This window comes from Macrobrachium nipponense, chromosome 1, assembly GCF_015104395.2.
Source record: "Macrobrachium nipponense isolate FS-2020 chromosome 1, ASM1510439v2, whole genome shotgun sequence".
Classification (NCBI taxonomy): Eukaryota; Metazoa; Arthropoda; class Malacostraca; order Decapoda; family Palaemonidae; genus Macrobrachium; species Macrobrachium nipponense.
The window spans coordinates 55,272,057-55,295,244 of record NC_087200.1 but is presented as its reverse complement, the minus strand read 5'-3'; the positions used below and the strand labels follow the sequence as shown (position 1 = coordinate 55,295,244).

Genomic DNA, 23,188 nt, shown 5'->3' with positions numbered 1-23,188 from the left:
ATTATTTTAGTTCCACCTTTCAGTACGAAAATTTCAAATGTGCTAGTTTCTGATATCCCTTTCCTATGTATATTGAAAATCAAATCATTATTAGAAAGGGGCTTAGTACTCATTTAGCATTGGGAGAACATGGATTAATGTTAGCTTTTTTAACTGATGAACAATTCAATGAATGTGTAATTTTGAAGGAAATAGAGTATATATGTAATATTGATAACTTATGTAAAACTACTAATGATCATCTCTGTATCAAAGAGTTGATTTTAAAACAAAATCAAGAAAGCGGTGTGTGTACACAGTCATTTAATAAGTCATTTGAAGCAACTATATAGTGAATGAAGACATTTTTGTGTTATTATTAAATACTGTTATAACCACAGTCACTTGACTTAATGTCACCACCCAACTGAAATTTAAGATTATTATCTTTTGCAACATCATGTAAGTTAGTTATACCAAATCAATAATACTATGAACCACACCTTTTCACTGAATACCATTTCAACAAACATGTGCCATATAAGAATTGCACATATGCAATAGATGAGTTTAAATTGTCTCAGCTAGAATTAAAGGAACTTGAGAACTTGAATTATGTGGATGACTATTACTTGTATACGAAACAGATTACACCATTTTTTTTTCATTTGTAAATCTGCTGGTAATAGTAGCCACTATTGTTTTGTTTGTCATAATAGTGAGACATTAGATTATCAAAAAGATACAAGGGATACTGACATACATGAAAAGAAATGATCCATAATTGACATTTAATATCCACATCATCTCTAATATATTTTTTTTCCAGAAATTGTATTCTGAGTATTCATTTATTATGCTTATGATTTGATGCACTTTTTATTTGATATACTTATGAATTGACATGTTTAAATTTGCTATGATTTTTTTTTTTTTACAATTTTATTACACATTCTTTCTTCCAGAGTTGGGAGAATAATTTTATATGTGTATTTTGTTGTATTCTTTAATCTTTTCTTAATATATCTATTTTTCTTATATATATATATATATATATATAAATATATATATATATATATATATATATGTATATATATTGAACATTGAAGAGAATGTTTGGTAGGTGACGATGTAATGATAGCTATAAGAAATAATAGTAGATAGGATAGTGTAAAAACAGAAGAGAGAGAATAATTAGAGCAGAAGTGAAAACTACGAGAAAGAGAAAGAGAAAGAGAGAGAGAGAACTGAGCTTTGGTGTGTGAGTCAGAATTCAATCAACAAGCCTAGACGTAACAAAACCTTAGTCACAGGACGTTGGGCCATAACATCGTCGCAATTAAAATCTTAAGACCGTCATAAAATCTTTGACCTGTGACCTCGCACCAGACTCACTCGGCTTCTATCGATAATGAAGCTCCACCTCCAGGAGGAGGTATTATGTTAAATTATTGACTCTGTGTGGAAGAGGAGGAATTAACATGTTAACCCCACTTAAAAGGGGATGGGAAAAAATAAGGAAAGATACGCTTCACGAATCAAGAATCCAGTTGGGCGGATAACTAGAACCTACACCGCCTTAGGAGGTTGGGCTGAATTCGATCCGGGGGTGGCTGATTTGCAGAAGGCCAGACGAAGAGTCAGAGGACCAGCTGCCGCCGTACAGTAAAGAAGCAAGCACTTTGCCAGTGGTTCGAACCAGATTCTCACTTTATAAACTTTGTAGTTGTAACTTATATTCTTTGCAATAGTAAAGAGAAGAAATTCTGCCGTTGGTCCTATGCATATCTCTCCTGAGAAACTATTAATATTACTAATCCAGAACTAACATTAAGAAGAAGCATAAAGTTAAACATAGAACCAGACCGCGGAACGAATCATCAAGAAGATAGAAGCAGGTAAGAGAACATGCATAACATATATATATATATATATATATATATATATATATATATATATATATATATATATATATATATGTGTGTGTGTGTGTGTGTGTGTGTGTGTGTGTGTTATATACATACATAAGGATTTTTTCTATCACTGATTTGGAAGCCCCCTAGAAAGCTTGGAGGGAGCGCCCCTCTCTGCCTTCCCCCCTAACAAATGACGCCCCTGCAAGTGTAAAAAGTAAGTAGAGTGACAATAATTTTTAGCAACATAAAATAAGTAAAGTAACACAGTTTCAAGTAAATAAACCTTAACATAATATTCAGGTGAGAGCTGGCCAGGAGCATAAAATTTTAAGGGAAACAATGGTTTGGTCATTCACAAAAAACTAAAGCTTTATATGTAGGCTATATAACAAACGGGAAAGTTGCAATGTTCTGGGAATAGACAGTATTTCAAAATTAAGGTGACATGAAAATCCAAATCTCGTGAGAGGAAAAATATATTTGATTACGAGGCAAATCGGTGAAGGATAGAGAGAGGAAAAATATGTTAAACTTGAAAGGCCAGTGTTAATACGATGCAGTCATCATTATTTTGTCATGTGCAGGAGACTGGGGTGCTCGCAACTGTGTTCTTGAGAGACCGTCGAGTAACAGTGTTACCAGATCTAACAAAACTTGATGGTTTAAGTATAATGTGCGGTGAATTTCATTGTCTAGCATATTTGGGATAACGACCCATTTAGCATAATTTTTTGAAGCTATGCATAAATATAGCTGATTTATTTTCATAAGAAACACGTATTTAACAAATTATGTTTATCGGCCTAATGTAGCATAAAAAAAATCTGAACACAGATTTGATGTCCCTTAACTGCCTAAACGTCACCAATGTCTGTTTTATGGCATAAGTGCAAGTCAACCATTCTTGATCCTACAAATTTGGTAGGGACTGAGATAATTATCTATTTTTTAATTTCTTCAAAATTTCCAAATATAATAGTGGAGTACGAACAACAAGACTTGGATAGTGAATGGCGTGCTAATTATAAGTGGCGATATTATATGACAGTGTTCATGGGCGCCCACCTCCCTGAAATTCTGTGACCACAGGAGGTTCCAGTTCCTTTTCAAATGAACAATGACTAACTTGAAATTTTAAAAAATAAAACTTATTACATTTAACTATATCACTTTCTTTTCTTCCATTCCACAGTATTTTCTTTCAGTTTAAGTAAATTAAAGTTATCCTCATTATTATATTGTTTAATTTTTTTATGTAGAATATAAATGCGTTATTCTTTCAAGAAATGTTTGATTTCAGTTAAGTAGTATATGGAACTACTGAAGGAAAAAAAGTTACTGTAACTTTCTGTAGATTTTGTTCTTTATCACATCTTGTTTCACTTAGATTATTGGCACCGCAATTCCATTGCACTTAATGCGTATATATATGCATTAAGCTACAAATGTCCATTAATATCCAATTCGTTCTACCTCAGAATTAATATATTTTCATATATGTCAACGGAAGGGGAATTTTGTAGTTGATAATAATTTCCTCACTTGTTGGCCGAGTCAGTAAGAAGACGTCACTGAAGTTCTGATTTCTCCTCTGTGCGGTGGTTCGAATCCACGAGAGGACGAAATTATTATGAACTAAAATATTCTCCTTCGGTTGACATAATATGAAATATATTAACTCCGAGGTGGAGTGAATTGGGTATTAAAGGACATTTGTAGCTTAATGCATGTATATGAATCACGGTGATGTGATGAAAATTCATACACACACACACACACACACACACATATATATAGAATATATTTATCTATATATATATATATATATATTATATATATTATATAGATATATATATAGATAAATATATATATATATATAGAATTGCTTTATTTAGTTAAGAAATGCAGGCGCTGATACTGTTTTTGGAATTAACCTGCTCGTTCAAAGGGTCAAAAGTGTTTGTCCGCTTGAAACTATCCATGTACGTATTAAGTTTTGGTCCCCTCCCCCTTGGAAAATACACTGCGGGTGCCCATGACAGTTTTCTCTCTGAAAATATCAACAGAGACTCATTCTGGGATAGATTTGATCAAATAAAGAAAGATCTCATTCTTTCGAAGTTCGCTCGCGCCTTGCTCATTAGTCCGATATATATCAAATGCAGCCCGTGAGCAAATTTCTTCAATTGTAAACTTTTTAAAAAATGAAAAACGAAACAGGCTTTCAAATGTTTCATTAACAAATGAACTAATGAGCAGTGAAGGAGCCAAGAAAGCAGATGATTGCACCAAATTTAATCCTTCCGAGGACATGCTGAGGTCCGTAAATATACATTTTTACAATAAACAGGCATAGCAACATATGGCATTTACTTCATATTTAACAAGGAAAACTTTTAGTTGGTATTATATGTAGGTCTATAGCACCTGTACCCATTTAAATCAACGGTTTGAGGAAGAGTGAGTTTTACTTTAATTTGATTATTTGTAACAACTGTCCGTGATTTCCTGTTGATTTAATTTCCTTTTTTTTCATAAAAACCACTTTTTATTTGATATCCAAATCCGATATAATACCTTCCAGACACGTCTCTAATAGAAATGTCAAATGTTAATTAATGGCCGGTTGTATTTTCATGTAATACATTTGCATTTACCGTGAAAATAAAATGATATCAAGTCAACATAAGATAAGCATAATCTTGTCATCCCACTAATATAATTTTGATAGATTTAGCAGTTGTCTCCAACACGTGGCGCACGCCCCACAAGAGTGCAATTTGATTTTAAAGAGCGGCAGTTCGAGAATGTTTAAACCAAGTAAATGGCCTTTTAGGCGTCCTCCACGTGAATGTATAAGAATTGCATATCAGCACAGGGTCGGGTCATCAGGATTTTAGAGATGATTAGGTGGGGCATGACCGAAAAGAAGGTTGGGAACCACTGGTTTAACGTAAATTTGAGAATCCTTGCGGAAGACACTTGAGGACATACAGAAGGCACTCAAGATGTTGAATGATGGTAAACCATCGTAAATTGACAGGATGCTTTGGTATGGTAGTGAAAGTCAAACTGAGTAACTGACTAGGGTGTGTAAGGTATGTCTGCATAAGGGAAGGGCTCCAAAGGAATGAATTATCACTGTTCCTGTGTAGGGTAAAGGTGACTGAGAAGACTGTAGCCATCTGTGGCTTACTTAGAGACCTCTGACAGAATTCATATTGGAGGGTATTATGGAGGTATGGTTTGGAGGGTAAGTTGCAGAGATGGATGACAAGTTATTATGATCATTATAAAATATGAGAAGCACCTTATTTTGAAAATGTAGGCAAGAGCCCGCCAGAGAGTGAATCATTACCGTGGCGGGCTGTATACAAACCAAAGTGAAGTGTTACAGTATGTAGTAGGTTGAATATAGATGATTGACAATAGAATTTAGGCCAGAGGCCAAGCACTGGGACCTGTGAAGTCATTCAGTACTGAAATGGAAATTGATAGTAAAATGTTTGAAAGGTATAACAGGAGGAAACCTCAAAGCATTCGCACAATGAATGAAGTGTAAGAAGAGGGTAGAAAATAAGATGAAAAAAGAGAATAAAGAAAGGATGTGCAGTAAAAGGGACCTATTAAAGGGACGTTGCAAAGAACCTTAAGTAATGCCTACAGTTCACGGCATGAGATCCACTGACGTCCATACCCCGATATATAGGTGGGAGGAGAATGCTTGGCAAACATGAGATCTGGCAACGCTGTCAATTGAGTCACCCCGAACTCTTCTTCTTCTTCTGCAATTGTTGCCGCAGCCGTCAGATGTCCCCTCGACGAAGCGTAGGGTCTTCTTGACGGGGAAATTGTATTGACCTTATAAATGTCAACGAAGAAAGGCCTGTACAAATTCAAGCCTCTAGTCTTTCACCCTGTGAGGCCGCGCGGAAACCTCAAAGATGGTGAGATGTGCCGTTGGTTTTGGGCGGCGTCTTTCGTTTTGTTTACAAATGGCTATGCGATCTGTCTAGGGGACGGGCCTCACTTCTGCCGTATTTAACTTAATTTACAGGCTTTTAGTAGTATTTGTATCTTGGAATCGTAATTAACCACACTGACTCCTTTCAGGCCCGATTTGGGATGCAGTTAACCGTAATGCAGGGGAATGTAGACAATGGGTTGTATAGCCTACTTGGTTGCCGATCCTAATGGTACCCTAAAGTTGGATAGACACCATGGCAGCGCAGACACATTAACCTTCTTTATTTTTCCATTTTGGTTAACCTTTGGGTTAGAATTTACAATATTTTCGCGGCTTGGTACCCGCCAGTCGCTGACTGGTACAGATTACCATCCCTTTTGGGGGTTCCTGGGTGTTGGGGGCAAACTCCACCTAACTATTGTATGGGACAGGTCAGGGCATGTCGCCCTAGGTCAGGTGAGGTAGGTTACATCTGGTTTGGTCAGGACCTGGCATTATAGGGAAGGTTAGGTCTTTTGGATAATGTTCGTTTCCGGTCCAAATAGCCCTACTCGATTTTTTATTAGAGTAATACATCTCTATGCGAGTACTTGCACTTACTTATGAGCCACTTTTCACTCAATATTTAATTGATTAAACAATTCAATATTTAAGCTTACCAATAGTCATGTGAGGTCTTCACAAATATGTTTCCAAGGCAGTTTTTTAATCCAATAGGGTATGGTATCGTCTCGGGGACGCTAGGCATACACTGGCGGACACGTCCTTCCCAGCCTCCCCAGCGCTCATTTGAACAATTATTTGTGTATCTATGCAACATTTATTGCTTTTATTTAATATTGCAGTTGTATTCAGTACAATAAAACAAAAATTTTTTTGCCCATATTAGTGAAAGTATGAGACGTCTTATTCCTGCTATTAGCCTATGTTGCGAACTGAAGTGCATTTTTATATTATCATTGGTGGTTTTATCCTTGCTGCCATCATGAACTCCACAGTGCTTATTTGATTGTAATTTTACGCATTTCGTTCTTAATTCACTCCAAATTCAACTTAAAATACGTGAGTTTGTTCGCAGCAGGAATAATTTAGTATTTCTGGCAGCCAGAATCCATGAGTCAAACAGACGACGGGTTAGTATTACTGTTTATGAAAAAAAAAATTGACTTTTTTGTATTTCTACAGAAGCAATCCGCAGTGGCCTAGACTATGGCAATTGATGTTTTCCTATGTTATTTTACTTACTGAACAAGAATTTAAGGTAATATTTATTCGGACAACTGTAATTAATCCCCAGGGGCCAGTACTAAACACGGAGAAATACATTGGACGCCTCAATCCCTAGTGGAAGTCGTATCCGCGGTTACGTTCCTTGCAGTTCGTAGGGAACTATTCTTTAGAATCACCCTGCAAGAAACTTAACCGAGGATATGACATCCACTAGGGATTGGGGCGTCCAATGTACTTTGCCGTGTTTAGTACTGGCCCCTGGGGGTTAATTACAGTCGTCCGAATAAATATTACTTAAAATTCTTGTTCAGTAGGTAAAACTGCATAGAAAAACCGCAACTGCCATAGTCTGGGCCGCTGCGGATAGGTACCTTAGATCTACCGACTTTTTTGCCAGCACTTTTCATTTATTTAAGTCTATACTATTACTATTTTGACTTTTAAAAAATTTTACAATTGTATGGCTGAAATAATTTGTTTATAATTTTTAATAATTACAGCTGAAACAAATATCTTTAATGCGTGCTAGGGATGCCAGTCATTGTTGCCAAAGTCGATGCCTTTACAAACTATTTTCATGAACTGTAGATGTCATAGTAATGCAATAATGATAAAATTGCACTAATATTTATGTATATAGCCTATATATATTACAAATAGATACGCTAAATTCACTTGGTTCCACTGTTTTTTGTAAGTCTTATCCCAAGTTTGGAGGGTAAACACCAAAAACAAATGGCAACACCATAGCTATATCACAGCAAAACCAATGAAATTTGTGTCAGGAATCTGGTTACTTTTACAACAATGAATATTTTCAAATGAATTATCGTGAATATGTAATAAATATATGCAGTTCATAACCTTATTCTGGTCTTTAACTAATCATTTAAATGTTATCTACTGCACTCTTCTTCTTCTTGTTCCCGAACAAACAACATGTTTTCCCAGCTAGAGGCGATACACCTCATCGTTTAAGATTGTTATGAATAAAGTGTCCCAGCGTCTATGGGTATAAGTGGTGTGTGGGTTTAGCACAGGAAATGGAAAGTTTATGGACACAAGTGTGCAAGGCGCATGGCTAGACTTTCATTAACTTGTGTTTAACTGGCAATTATGGAATTATTTTGTGACTTGAAAAAAAACACTTACTTCGAGAGGAAAGTAGAGGTCTTGATATGTTGTTTCCATGCTGGTTGGGTTATGACTGACATCTAATTCAGGATACTGGAAGTGCTAAAGTTATTTTTTGAGCGTCCATGCAATGGTACAGTGTCCGCCTGTCTTCACAGTGATGCATTACCCTATAGGGTAAAATACTGAATGGCCAGCCTCTACCATAGCATGACCACCTTTCTGAAAAAGTACTTCAACACATTCTGTAAACCAGGATAGATATTAGTCAAGAGTCAGTGTCTGTCAAAGCAACACCTTGAGACCTCTACTTTCCTCTCAAAGTAATTTTTTTCTCCCAAGTCACAAATTAAGGTCATAATTTCCGAATTTCGAGAAAGTGGTTGCGCTATGGTACAGGCCGACCATTTGGTATTTTAACCTACCTTTCGAATCTTCATAAAAAAATGAAAAAATAATCTGTAGGGTAAATGACTGAATGGCGACACAGCGGTCACCTCTCGTGGATCACGGCCACTTCCTGAAAAAGCGCTTGCATTATGCCATTATTTCATAATTTAGGAGAAAACATTTACTTCTAGAGGGGCGTAGAGGTCGCGATGTGCTGCCTGGATGGGCCACAACTCTTAAATGACGCTCATGGCAGCGAATTCAAGGACTTTTTCAGGAAGGTGGCTGCATTCTGGGATCGGTGGCCGCTATGTTGCTGCTTGGTCATTTACCATATATATCTTTCGAATCTTCATAAAAAAGTGAAAAAAATATGCTAGCCTATATACATAATTCTTGCGAACTAATATTTATCAAAATAAAAAATGATATTATGTAAATAATTGAGAATTTTTTCAAAGTTTAAATTATGAAAAATGCACTTGAAGGACATTTGATTCCCCAGGGGCTAATACTAAACATGGTGTGTTGATCCCCTTGGGGCTAGTACTAAACATTTTGAAACAATTTAGATGAATCGCTGTTTCACCATGTCTAGTACTATCTCTCGTGGAATTGGAGTTCAAACTGGAAACGACTTTTATCGGTCTATTTATGCATGAGGAACCTTCCCCGGTCAATAAATGGTGGGACTCAGGCTGTGCAACTATTGTCAAGTTTTACCTATAGCCTACCAGTATGTTAGTTTGATTTTTTATCACTTCCTAGCTATAGCCTACAGTGAGATACAGTTTATTTCTATTCTGATTTCATTACAATTAGTAATGTGTTAGACTAGATGTGTCCATGCATCCCACCTCCTGCAATGTGGGATTCGGCTATGAAATTACTCGGTAAGCTGCACTCCGGATTCACTGACTCACATATTCACGGATTTCTCTCTGTGAACATATGTACCCATTATTCACGGGATATTCGCCTATTCACAGTATTTTTCTGTAAGACATATCCACAAATTCCTTCATTTTTTTTTATCAATTTCATCATAAAATGCACTTTTTGTGATAGATATTGTTAAAAATCAGGTACTATAAACATTTTTAGTGGCATTTCCTTGAGTTTTAACTAACAAAATAGGCAGTTTTAAGCATTTTTACAGGGGTTTCAACTATTCTCGGATCCTAGCCATTCTGGTACGCATCCCCGCGAATATGGGGAACACTGTATGTGTATACTTCACATTTTTATAATAAGATTAGGTTTTATATGTATACTTACCAAGTGACATGATCAAAGCCCTCCCTCCTCCCCTCTCATGGACAGGAGGTCAGAAACATAATGAAATTCCAAGCTGAGCTGGTTCCTCTCTTAACCGAAAGTGGGTGGGTTTAGTCGCCTAGTCAAACAGACTAACACTGTGGCGAATATCCAAAATCTAGCTGCTGACGAGTTAAACTTATAGCTATGTAATTACTTGGTAAGTAAATACTATATAAAACCTAATTTCATTATAAAAATGCCAGTTTATATTGTTGAATGTCAATACAGTTAAATTTGTTTATTAAAAAGGCTTAATATGCAAAATATTTTATCTATTTTAGGGACACCATTGCCCATGCCTAGGAGTGGTCATCGCATTGTCTGCTATGGACTGTCTTTTTATTCCTTTGGAGGATATAATCCTAAAATCTCGACTGTTGAGTATTTAGATGACACTTGGCAGAGAACGCATCCATTGTTCCAAGAGGTTTGTTATTATATTTTTTCTTTTTCCCCTCAAAATAAGACTATATAAAAGGATGGCTCACCAATCAACTGTACTCTTATTATCACCTGTTAGTTAAAATATTTTCTGTAAAACAACAAATGGGCGGGGTTACATCTTTAGTATTTTTTGTCAGTTCAGGTTGTTATAAGTTACAAGAGCAAATAATTGATGAGGGTCTTTGCAGGGGTGATGAAGAAGAATTGATCTAGGAAAACTGACTAATTTTTGCTGGTGTAATAGAATATGGTTTGGCTCTGAACAGCATTAATAAACTGCATACATTATAGCATGGTTTCCAAATGATGAAACCTTTGTTGTGATTGTTATGTTGGTCAATATACAAAAGCAATGTTTTTTTAGCTATGGAGATTTAACATTGTCAGCAGTACATGGACAAGAATAGAAGGCACTGGTGGCATGCCAGAGGAGCTTGCTTCCCATTCTGCTGTGCAGCTAGGTCCTAACATGCTTGTCTTTGGTGGAACAGCTATGCCCTTTGGAGATTCTTCATCAGACTCAGTAGGTTTTGTTGTATTGCCTTTTTAGTGGAACATAACATTGCTTATGATATAACTGTTGAATCTTTTTGTTACATAATACATTTGCAGTATATTTTTGCAATTTTATATTCATGGAGAATTAACGTTATACTTTCAGCTGTACATTTGCCATTTACCAACTGGAAAGTGGCAGAAAGTGGTGACATATGGAAATAAGCCTGAACCAATGTATGGACAGGTATAGTATCTGTAGTACTCTTCAGTTTTTGTTCATATGGGAATACAGTACAAACCATTGCCTTTTATGTGGGAATATCTTTCAGCAAAAGCTGGAATCAGTTTTTGAAACTTGGAAACAAGGTACGTAGTTAACTGGTGCCACTCTCCTGCCATAACCAATCACTTTTTCTTTGGCTGTCATCTTGTTGTGCACCTGCTGAATGCCAAGTTGAAATTGGTTGTTTTCTTTTCTGTTGGATATTTGGTGACTTTTGCAAAGATATGGATCTGTCTAAGTGTGTAAATTTGATTTGTAAATGTGTGTGGGTGTTTTATGTTCTTTGTGTGTGCAGAACTCCACAGATACCATTACTTTTGCAGGAGTTGAACTTGCAGTCCTGATCTTCCATGTGAGTAGTTTGTGAGTTGGTTTCCTTTGTAGCAAAAAAGGTATTGTAAAGTTGATGTAGGGAGAAAGACCCATCCCCCTCTCCTACATCACAATGTCTTTCCATGTTACCAAAGAATTTCTCCTGATCCATACACTTACTTAGTTTGATGTGGTTATGTGTGGGAAGGTGAGTGATCTCTACTCCAGAGATGATGACACCAGTTGAATATTTACTTAAGATGTGGTCTTCTCACAGTATTGTGGGAAGCCATTCTTTTGCTACACAAAAGCAAAGTAGGAGGGAAGGATGAGGAAAGGACTCGTTGTCCAGTAAGAAATCTGAAGCTTTATATCCACAGGACTGGAAGCATCAGAGGACTTTCCAATAGCTTGTGGTGCTCTTTGAAGTAGGGATGCACCGATACTGATACCAGCTTTTAAAGCCAATACCAATACTTGTTACTCCATATTACTGTTACTTAAAAGAATATATATTGTTACTATAATCATTCTTGTTCTCTGGTTGTTGTATATTAAAGGTTCAAAAGTTGAGAGGTTATATAATTGGGTAATTGGGTTATATAATCAATTTCAAAGCCACAAATTCTGATGAAAAAGAACATCAAGTATAACTATTTAGTATGTAATCCCTTTATTATTTGATACAGTCTGGATTATATTATGGCTACCATTAGAAAACTTTTAGCAATTCAGTACGTAATGCTTACTCGAATTCATGGGGTGACGAGTGTATCTGAAATCACTAAAATATACTTTTATTCTGAGTTTTAATTTAAAAATTGGCTAGAAGCAGTTAAGAGACTCCTTTATTTAGATTATGAAAGGTCCTGGTAATGGAAGGGTTAATCCTATGCCTCATCACAATACATAGTTTGGTTCTATTAAGTAATCCCAAGAAAAATGAGATACCTGTACATAAATAAAAATAAGATTACGCCAGAGTTTGTCTCTCAGGTATAGATCAACTACACATTCAACTCAAAAAAGCACAAATCCTTTGCAAGTTCCAACTCATACTGGACTTGGACCATCTGAACTAAGTTAAAATTATTATTTTATTAAAGATAATATTCAATATAATTTTCGTAGAAATTAAAAGTGGTACAGAAAATTGATATTGTGCCAGCTAGGCAGCTACTTTGCAAATTGTAATTGAAAAAAAGAAAAGCACTATATTTATAATTGTTTGTAATCAAAGGTTATTAGCCTCAAATTATTGTTAAGAAATCCATATACTAGTGACAAAAGTATCGGCTGGTATCGGTCAGAAGTTCACCAATACCGATACCACAAGAACTTGGGCACATCCCTACTGTGAAGGACCCCTCACGCTTTCTCTCTAAGAACGCCCTTTTGTTCTTTTTGAGAGACCTCATTCAAGAAGCACATTCCCTGATAGCAGTGGAGGCTCTACCTGTATTGAAGGTACAGGCTCATGAGATTCGAACGATGGGTACATCTCTGGCCTTCAGATAGTATAATCTTTCATTGGCTTCCATTCTCCAGTCCACTTATTGAAAGTGAAAGTCAGTCTTTGCAATTCATTATCGTAATGAAGTGGAAACGATTTTTAATGATTGCAGTACTTTGGGTCCATTTGGGGTAACTGGCCTTGAAGACGTGTTAGAGTCCTAGGGGAGTCTGGTGGGGTACTTGGTGCTTGATACCCTCCAGAATTGCTGGTAGGGTGGTGGTTTTTGATATTTGGTGTATGTAATTTGTCTGTATTCTGACTGTGTTGTTAATGATACTGCACCCAGGGTAGGGGCAATGTCTGTGCTTTACCAGTGCTATGTAAATTGCTCGCTGTAAGGCCCCCACTATGTAGTAGGTGACCCTGGTCTGACTCCACACCTCTACTAGTTGAGATGAGCTGTGCCAGAGGCAGTATTGACTGCTATAGCTATCTTATAAGGTAAGGAAACAATAAGCATTATGTTAACGCTGGCAAATTCTTTCTATTCGCATGCTATTATCAATTATAATTGCAATAGATTTTCATCCATTGAATCCTACTCCTAGCAATGTGGGGATCAGCTATGCAATTACTTTGTAAGTTACTTAAATAAAAATGATATCTTTGTAATAAAATAAGGTTTCACATAAGTGACTTACCAAACAATTACAAAGCTGTAAGCTTTCTTACCTGGCAGTCGAAAATTCAAATATTCTGGAGGCGGCGGCAGTGCCATCGTTCGTGTAGGTGATACAGGTCCCGCCCACTTTCAGGAATACCAGGTACTGCTGAGCTAACTATTGTCAATTCGTTTTCTGCATGCTACAGAGTAACATCATTGGTTTTTGCAGTCAACTTTTTCATCGCTTCATCTTGTGTTTTTTGTATCGTATTTGGTGAAGTACAATTTGGTGGTTTTTTCTGTTTTAGGTGCTTCTTTAGATTTCATTGAGCTAAGTTTAGCTTTAGAATGCCGGACTCTAGTTCGTCTTCAGTTAGGTTTTGCAGTGATGGATCCAAAACTAGGATGGCTAAGCTATGTTATGGTCCGCACTCCAAGTGCATAAAGTGTAGGGGACAGATGTGTAGCAAAGACTTAACTTGGCATTGAGTGACAGGATTTACGTAGATGAGTAGGGGCGGAAGGCCTTCAGGTCTCATTTAGAAAAGATGGAAAAAGACAGGAAGTGGAAAGCAGCTCTTAGAGCTGGGAGTAGAGACAACTCCTTTCCCTTTAGAGGCAAAGAATCCTTCTCTTCCTTCCCCTCTTTTATCCAACACATCTCCTATTGGCAATAACTCCAGTCCAGGTAACCCATGCTTCCAATCCTAACACCATTACCAGCTTAGAGTCCAAAATGGACACGAAGTTCGAAATTCTGGCTAAATCTGTCATAGATTTAGGTTGTCTTTTCGCACTTTATTGAAAAAATTGAGTGTCAGTGAAAAGATCAGTGTCAGTGTTGTGTCCAAGGAGGTGGCTGTCTGTCCTCCCATTTCTCCTAGACGAAGGTCACTGTCCTGCTTCCCCACACCCGGGAGAAGACATACCAGAGGTTGAAGGGAGACTGGGGTGGTTTGCCCATGAGCAGTCGCCGACTCTGTCGAGCCTGTCGACTCGCTGATGTCGACTAAACGCCATTGGAAAGGTGTAGACGTTAGTGATGTGCAGTTTTCCTCTGAATTGGATTCGTCTCCACCTGAGAAGATGCGACAATTGTGGTAAGCTAGTATATTGTCACAACTTTTAAAGAGGCATGCCACGTTTGCGGAATGTACGACTCCACCAGTGAAGAAGTCGAGGGAGCAGTGGTCCCCCCAACCATCCTGCAGTTTTGCACCTGCACAAGCCTTTCAGGAGTATTGTCAGTCGTCTCTAGAGAGCATAGTTCCGACTGGTGACAGTCACTCACAAGCAGTTGTCATGATCTGAGCAGCACTCATGTTCTCGTGCTGTCAACTCCCCTCGTAATTCGTCGAAAGGAGTTTCGACTCTTTCACCTCCTGCAGCTTGTAGCTCTTTGCCTACTAGTTGCTCGTCTTCTGAAAAGTTCCGTTCAACTGCCACTGCTTCAACATCTACTTCTGAGACTCTGAAGACCAGCGCTGTGGGAGATGAGTTCTTGAAGAAAGCAACGACCCCTAAAGAAGAGGAAGATGTGTGTTGTCAGTTCTTTCTTAGGAAGAACAGGAACAGGGGTAGAAGTCTTTTTCGCCTTACTCTAGTCTTTTGAAGTTTTTGCTCGCTACGTATTCGGACTTCTTTGAACCAGCATCGCCTTCATTGCCACAGTATGTTCATGAGGGATAGGAAGGTAGTATCTCATTTGGCCAAAAAAGTGTTCAGGGAGTCGAATGAGTGGCTAGCAAAGAAGCGGGAGTTGGGTAAAGCTTTATTTGCCTTTCCCCCTTCTAAACTGCAGAACAAGACTTATCGTTTCTAAGCGATCGGAGAAGTTCATTCCTTGGGAGTTTCTGCCTCCTCTCAAGGGTTTAGTGGACGCTAACAGAAGATCGGCTTTGCGGCTTTGAAAGTGATTTTCACCTCCCCGACTTTGATCACCTGGTTCGGAACTTGTTCAAGGTGATTGAAGTGTTTAGTTTTTAAGATAGGACCATCGCAGCAATTAGCCAGAAAAATAGTGTCAGTCTCTGGAAAAGAAGTTTTTGTACAAGTAACTTACCCAGCAGATATATACTTAGCTATAGACTCGGTCGTCCCGACAGAATTTCAAAACTCGCGGCACACGCGACAGGTAGGTCAGGTGATCCACCATTCCCGCCGCTGGGTGGCGGGGTCTGGAACTATTCCCGTTTTCTAAGCCATAATTTCTCTGTCGGTTGAACGGACAACACCTATTGTTCGTTCCTCCATCTTGGATTTCAACTCGTTTGCCGAGAATTTGGATTGGTTTTTTTGGTGACGTATTCTGTTTTTTTCTCTGGCTTGGCATACGCTTATTGTGGACTGTTTTTTCGACTTTGGTTTTGACTACTCTTTCACGATGTCTGACGCTAAGGCTTCACCTATGTTTAGAGTTTGCAGTAGGGAAGATTGTAAGGTTAGGCTGCCTAAATCGGCATTAGATCCTCATAGTATTTGCGCTAAATGCAGGGAGAATGAATGTTCTTTTATTAACACCTGTGTGGAATGCGAGAACCTTACGAGCTTGAATGGAAGGAATTATCATCATATGTTAGGAAGCTTGAGAGATAGAGTGAGAAAGGCTTCAGCTAGGTCATCTAGTAGATCTTGCTCCTTAGAACAAGAAATTAACTCTCCTTCTAACATTTTTCCCTTAGCCTCAGCTGCTTCTCCCTGTTCTGAATCCAAAGATTCTTCGTCAGAGAGGGAAAATGTAAAAAGCTTCTATTAAGAAACTTCAAGCTCAGCTACGAGCTCTAAACCAAGGTAAGAGTGGTGATAGTGACTTGTGCAGTGTCCCCAGTGCAGTGGAGGGGGGCGTCTGACCGGTTCCTCATTGCTCCTAGGCCTAGACCGCTTCCAAACTCCCAGGACCAGGGGAGGAGGAATGTCGGAAATCAGCCGCAGGGAGGATGCAGAACATCCCCAACGGTCAGGCGTCCCTTCGGCAGATCCTGTTGTTAACGTCCCAGGCTGCCTCGGATTGCCGCAGAAAAGGCGTCCTAAAGGAGTGTTTTTCGGCCTCAGACTCTTCCTCTCCTAAACGAGGATGGAGTTCGGCCTCTCTTTCGCGCCCTTTGAAGAGAGCCTGGAAGGCTCCTAAAGGAGACGCGGCTGACTCCAGCCCAGAGCGTTTTCCCGAGGATTGGCCTTCGGGACCTAAGAAGACTAGACAAGAGGAGCCTTCACTTCAGGATCCTACGAAGAAGTTTTTGGTTAATCTGCAAGAGCAGTTAGCTTCTCTCATAGGCTCTTGTTTGCTAAGGACTCTACAAGGAGGAAGGATGTCTCGCTCCCTGTTAAGAGTTCCGCTAAGCGCCCCGCTTCGTACGAGAGACTCGTCTGATAGGAGTTGTTCTCCTGAGAGAAGAGCCCTTTCGCCCTATAGGCTGTCTTCCCCGAAGCGCCCTCTGAGACGCCGCGAATCGAGCAGAAGTCTCGATCGGTTTAGGTGCAAGGAACCGGAAAACCGATTTAGGTATCAGGATCCCTTGGGTCTGCAGGACCAGGAGCCAGACAGGCGCAAAGAGGCAGCAAGACGCAAGAAAGGGCGTCAAGAGCCTCTTAGTACACAGGATTCAGGACGTCAGGCTTCTGCTAGAAGGCAGGAATCAGGACGCTATGAGCCAGGACGCCATGAGTCAGGGCGCCAGGAGTCAGGGCGCAGGAGTCAGGGCGCCAGGAGGCAGGGCGCCAGGAGTCAGGGCTCCAGGAGTTAGGACGCCAGGAAGGCAGGACGCCAGGAGTACGTTAGGCGTCAAGTGGTTAGTGGGCGCCAAGAGCCTGTTAAGCGTCAGGAATCAGGACGCGGGGATCTTTTCAAGCGCCCTGAATCAGGACGCCAGGAGCCTAGCAAGCGCCACGAACCTGACGAACCTAGACAACAAGAGTCTAGTAGGCGCAAGAGTGTTTCCGACAGGCAGGAGCCTCACTCTTCGTATAGGAGTGCTAATGTTCCGCGCTCCCCTTCTCGGGAAAGGAGTTCTTCTCCCGGGAAGAGCCAGATCACTCCAAAACGATCTCCTTCTGTGGATCAGTTGGACCAGGTATCGGAAGACGAAGAGCCAGTAGATGCAGCAGTTTCTGACTACAAGAGACTTTCTCTTTTGCTGCTAAAGGAGTTCGGAGACTCCCTTCATCCTGCGGACCCTCCTTCACCAGGATCGTTGATGTCCAGCACTAAAGCTCTCAAGTCGTCTTCCTTCGTCAAGATGCGCCCCGCTCTTTGTATGATAAAAGGCTTTAAAAACTTTTTCAGAGTGGTTGACTTCCAGAAGGGAAGCGGGCAAGACAGTTTTTTTTCCTGCCCTCCTTCCAAGTTAACAGGCAAACCAGGAAGTGGTACGAGACCAAAGAACCTATGGGGTTAGGTCTGCCTTCTTCCGCAGATGCGGATTTTGCTTCCTTAGTGGACTCTGCTAGGAGGAAGTCGTTGCTGTCTGCTAAGGCGACTTGGGGCATGTGTGAACTAGACCACCTTCTAAAGGGCCTCTTTAAAACCCTAGAAGTTTTTTAACTTATGGACTGGGCTTTGGGAGCGTTAGCGAAGAGAGCTCAGGACACTGACTTTGTTTCCATGGAGGAACTTTCGAGCGTCCTGGCTTGCCTGGACAGAGCGGTCATGGACGGTTCTGTGGAAGTTGCCTCTCTTTTTGGAACGGGAGTACTAAAGAAGAGATCTGTCTTTAGCTCTTTCTTAGCAAGAGCAGTTTCACCCTTGCAAAGGACATCTCTTCTTTTTGCACCGTTATCCCCGCACCTTTTTCCACAAGAGACTGTTAGAGAGGTTTCTAAATCTCTTACGGAGAAGGCAACTCAGGATCTCCTCACGCACTCAGCTAAGAAGTTTAGGCCGGCAGTGCCTATAGAGAAAAAAGAGAGACCCTCTTTTGTTCAGCCCTTTCGAGGTGCCTCCTCTTCTAGAGCCCCTCTTAGAGGTCGCAGACCAGAGAGAAGAAGTAGACCATCTAGAAGATCCTTCGGGAAATCTAGATGAGCAGGAAGTCCTCCAGACGAAAGTAGGCGCCAGGCTACTCCACTTTGCAAAAGTCTGGGCGCAGAAGGGAGCGGACTCCTGGTCCCTCTCTATCCTGAAAAAAGGATACTTGATCCCCTTCAGGGAAAATCCTCCCTTGACGACAACTCCAAGGGAGTTGACCGCAAGATACTCGGATCCGGTCCGAAAGCTTGCTATGTTGCAAGCAGTGGAACAGATGATTTCCAAGGAAGCGGTAGAACTGGTTCAAGATCTCCAGTCTCCAGGATTCTACAATCGGCTATTCCTGGTACCGAAAGCATCGGGGGGATGGAGACCGGTTCTAGACGTCAGTGCCCTGAATTTCTTTGTATTGAAGAAGAAATTTTCAATGGAGACGTCTTCCTCTGTTCTATCTGCTCTTCGTCCAGGGGACTGGATGGTGTCCCTGGACCTTCAGGATGCGTATTTCCATGTGCCAATTCATCCGGCAGCAAGGAAGTATCTGAGGTTCATGTTCCAAGGGAAAGTGTTCCAGTTCCGAGCAATGTGCTTCGGACTTTCGACTGCCCCTCAAGTCTTTACGGACATCATGAAGAATGTAGCTTATTGGCTACATCTGGAAGGGATCAGGATCTCGTTATATCTGGACGATTGGCTAATAAGAGCCCAATCGGAGAAAAAATGTCTGGAGGACCTATTAGTGACACTAAAGTTGACAAAGTCCTTAGGACTTTTAGTAAATCACGAGAAATCCATGCTGACTCCCCAGCAGAGTATTGTCTATCTGGGGATTCAGATGGATTCTCGGGATTTTCTAGCGTATCCTTCGCAGGAAAGGAGAGAACGCTGCTTAGAAAAGGTGTCAGTCTTCTTAAGGAAAGAACCATTGTTCCGCGAGGGAATAATGGATGAGCTTACTGGGGCGGGACCCTCTCCTCGATGGAACAGTTCGTTTCCTTAGGAAGACTTCACCTACGACCCCTTCAATTTTATCTGAAGGAGAAGTGGGATTGGAAGTCCAACAATCTAGGAGATACATTTCCAATCTCGAAAGGGATCAAGGAGAATATCCGTTGGTGGTTAGATCCACAGAAACTAAGCAAGGGAATCTCCCTTCGCTTACAGAACCCTCGCCTAGCGTTGTTTGCAGACGCCTCAGATTCAGGGTGGGGAGCGACCCTAGGTTCGCAAGAAGTGTCAGGCACTTGGGAAGGAGAACAAGTGTCCTGGCACATAAACAAGAAAAGAGCTAACAGCCATTCATCTAGCTTTGGTTCATTTCGAGGAACAGGTCTCAGGTCTGGGGATTCAGATTCACTCGGACAACACAACAGCCCTCGCTTATATAAAGAAACAAGGGGGGACGCATTCCTTTTCCCTGTACGAATCAGCAAAGGATCTGCTGATTTGGGCACAGGAAAGGAAGATCTCTCTCCTCACAAGATTTGTGCAGGGAGAGAAAAATGTCCGGGCAGATCTGTTAAGCAGAAAAGAACAAGTCCTACCCACGGAATGGACTCTCAATCCTCAGATTTGCCAACAACTTTGGCATCTGTGGGGAAGGCCCAATATAGACCTGTTCGCGACCAACAAGAATCACAGATTAGAAACCTATTGCTCCCCGATCTCGGATCCTCAAGCAGTAGCAGTAGACAGCTTTCTGCTAGATTGGACGGGCTTGGACGCATACGCCTTCCTCCTTTCAAGATAGTAGGAGAAGTATTGAGGAAGTTCGCTTGCTCGGAAGGAACAAGAATGACCCTCATCGCTCCCTTCTGGCCGGCTCTCGATTGGTTCACAGAGGTGCTGGAGTGGTTAGTGGATTTTCCAAGATCGCTTCCACTAAGGAACGATCTTCTCAAACAACCCCACTTCGACAGGTTTCACAAAAACCTCCCCGCTCTAAGTCTGACCGCCTTCAGACTGTCGAAGGACTTGTCAGAGCAAGGGGCTTTTCACGAGAAGTGGCGAAGGCTATTGCAAGAGCCAGAAGAGTCTCCACTTCTAAAGTATATCAGTCGAAGTGGGAGTTGTTTAGAAGATGGTGTAAGGAAAAGAAAATATCCTCCTCCAGTACCTCTGTAACTGAAATCGCAGATTTTCTCCTATATTTGAGAAAAGACTGTAACCTGGCAGTTTCAACAGTGAAGGGTTACAGAAGTATGCTGGCCTCAGTTTTTCGACATAGAGGAATAGATCTGACGAATAATAAAGATCTTCATGACCTTATAAGGTCTTTTGAGACCACGAAAGAACATGTAATCAAGAAGCCTAGCTGGAACTTGGATGTGGTCCTCAAGTTCCTAATGTCGGAAAAATTTGTACCGTCTCACGCAGCTTCGTTTAGAGACTTAACGAGAAAGTCATTATTCCTTTTTGCGTTAGCAACAGCCAAGAGAATTAGCGAGTTGCAAGCTTTGGAAGGTAAAGTGGGGTTTAAGAAGGATGCAGCGATTTGCTCCTTTAAACCATTTTTTCTAGCGAAAAATGAAAATCCATCAAAGCCTTGGCCAAGAAGCTTTGAGATAAAAGGACTATCTTCATTAACAGGGAGAGAACTAGAAAGGACTTTTGTGTCCAGTCAGGGCACTCAAGTTCTACCTGGAGAAGAAGAAGTTGCTGAAAGGTACAGAAGAAAGTCTTTGGTGCTCTGTAAGAGATCCGAAAAGAGCGATTTCTAAGAACGCCCTTACATACTTCATAAAAGATGTAATAAGGGAAGCTCACCTTAAGTGCGAAGAAGAGCATCTCAAGGTTCTCAGAGTGAGAGCTCATGAAGTGAGAGCCATAGCTACGTCTATGGCATTTCACAAAACATGGTCGCTGCAGGCTCTTATAGAGTCGACATTTTGGAGATGTAATTCGGTGTTCGCCTCGAATTACCTAAGAGACGTTAAAATTTCGTACGAAAAGTGCTTTGCTCTGGGAGCGTATGTTTCGGCGAATTCAGTGCTGGGAGAAGGGGCTGAGGCTAATCCTTCCTATTTAGTAAGGCTTTATTTACTGTTTATTGGTGGTTGTTTTTATTGGTTAATTGTCAGAGGGAATAGGGACCCTCTTACAATTCATAGATGGTAACAATACTAACATGGTCAGGTGATCGGGATTGGCTTCAGTGCTCTTTGTGATTTGTTTAATAACCTTAACTCTGTCATGTAAGAGGGCGAGTCTCCATTGATATGACAAAAGGTCAAGGCTCTACCATGTAAGTGGGTCAGCCCCCATTGGTACGATCCAGTATAGGCTCTGTCGCGTAAGCGGGCTAGCCCCCATTGACACGATCCAAAGAGTTATTCAACCATAGGTTCATTCCTCGTTGAAACTCTTGAGGCAAGCAGACTCATCGACAGTAGTCATGAAGTCTTCAGCCCAATAAGGTAGGAACTATGGATTATGTTATCCAAGAACATAGGTTGTTTTTTCCCTGTTTTTTAATGTATTTAGTTTAAGTATTATCTTGTTTTTAGCTGTCTCTTGCCCGCCACCAACCGGGTGCCAATCAGCTAAGGTATATATCTGCTGGGTAAGTTACTTGTACAAAAATGATATTGTTAAGATACAATAAAGTTTTGTACATACTTACCTGGCAGATATATACGATTAATGGCCCACCCAGCCTCCCCTCAGGAGACAGGTGGAAGAGAAATTATGGCTTAGAAAACGGGAATAGTTCCAGACCCCGCCACCCAGCGGCGGGAATGGTGGATCACCTGACCTACCTGTCGCGTGTGCCGCGAGTTTTTGAAATTCTGTCGGGACGACCGAGTCTATAGCTAAGTATATATCTGCCAGGTAAGTATGTACAAAACTTTATTGTATCTTAACAATATCATTTTCTATAGACTGGCTTAATGTTTTGTCCTGTGCAGACAAAGCTGTGAAAGATGGATTGGGCGAACTAGCTGTCCTCTTTACGATGGGAATACTTAAAAATAGGGAGCTATGGTGCTCTTTTGCGTCCTGGGGAGTAACAACAAATCAGAAATCAGTGTTGATGTTTTCTCCCATTAGTAAGTCCACCTCTTCCTGGAAGAGACTATTCAACAGGTATTGTTGGTTCCGGAGAACGCGAATACGGGGGCCCCACTGTATACCCTATGAAAATCATTATCTTCTGGTACTTGTTGAACTTTATACTACATATTTTGCATTTCTGATCAACTGAGGATTATTATTATTATTAATGTAAAAGTAGTTTAGCCAGATCACTGAGCTGATATACTACTGGTACTTTATCACGTTTAAAACTAAGTTTGAACAGAGATTGATATAAATTATATTATTTTACTAAGTAAATTCCTCAGTACGACTCTCTCTCTCTCTCTCTCTCTCTCTCTCTCTCTCTCTCTCTCTCTCTCTCTCTCTCTCTCTCTCTCTCTCTCTCTCTCTCTCTCTCTCAAATGTACCAAATCCAATAAGAACATATTTTGTAAATGAGATAAAAATTAAACTTGCAATATACATTGAATTAATTAATGAAAAGGATATTAATTAATGAAAAGGATAAAAATTATAACTTGCAATATACATTGAATTAATTAATGAAAAGGATATTAATGTTATTTTATGATGCTTATACTATTTATCAATATG

At 40.2% G+C, this 23,188-nt stretch overlaps 1 protein-coding gene across 3 annotated transcripts in view; it reads left to right on the top strand.

The window, feature by feature from the left end:
- Positions 1-1,372: 1,372 nt before the first annotated feature.
- Positions 1,373-23,188, top strand: part of LOC135219314 (kelch domain-containing protein 10-like) — a 95,471-nt gene continuing 73,655 nt past the window's right edge. For 2 of the 3 annotated variants that reach the window (XM_064255980.1, XM_064255979.1), the window contains exons 1-4: positions 5,667-5,842; positions 10,218-10,363; positions 10,745-10,903; positions 11,042-11,122. In XM_064255980.1, coding sequence (XP_064112050.1) covers positions 5,764-5,842; positions 10,218-10,363; positions 10,745-10,903; positions 11,042-11,122 — 465 coding nt within the window. In that variant the 5' untranslated portion in view covers positions 5,667-5,763. Of the gene's footprint in view, positions 1,878-5,666; positions 5,843-10,217; positions 10,364-10,744; positions 10,904-11,041; positions 11,123-23,188 lie in introns of those variants that run through there. The other variant, XM_064255981.1, reaches the window with a different exon arrangement.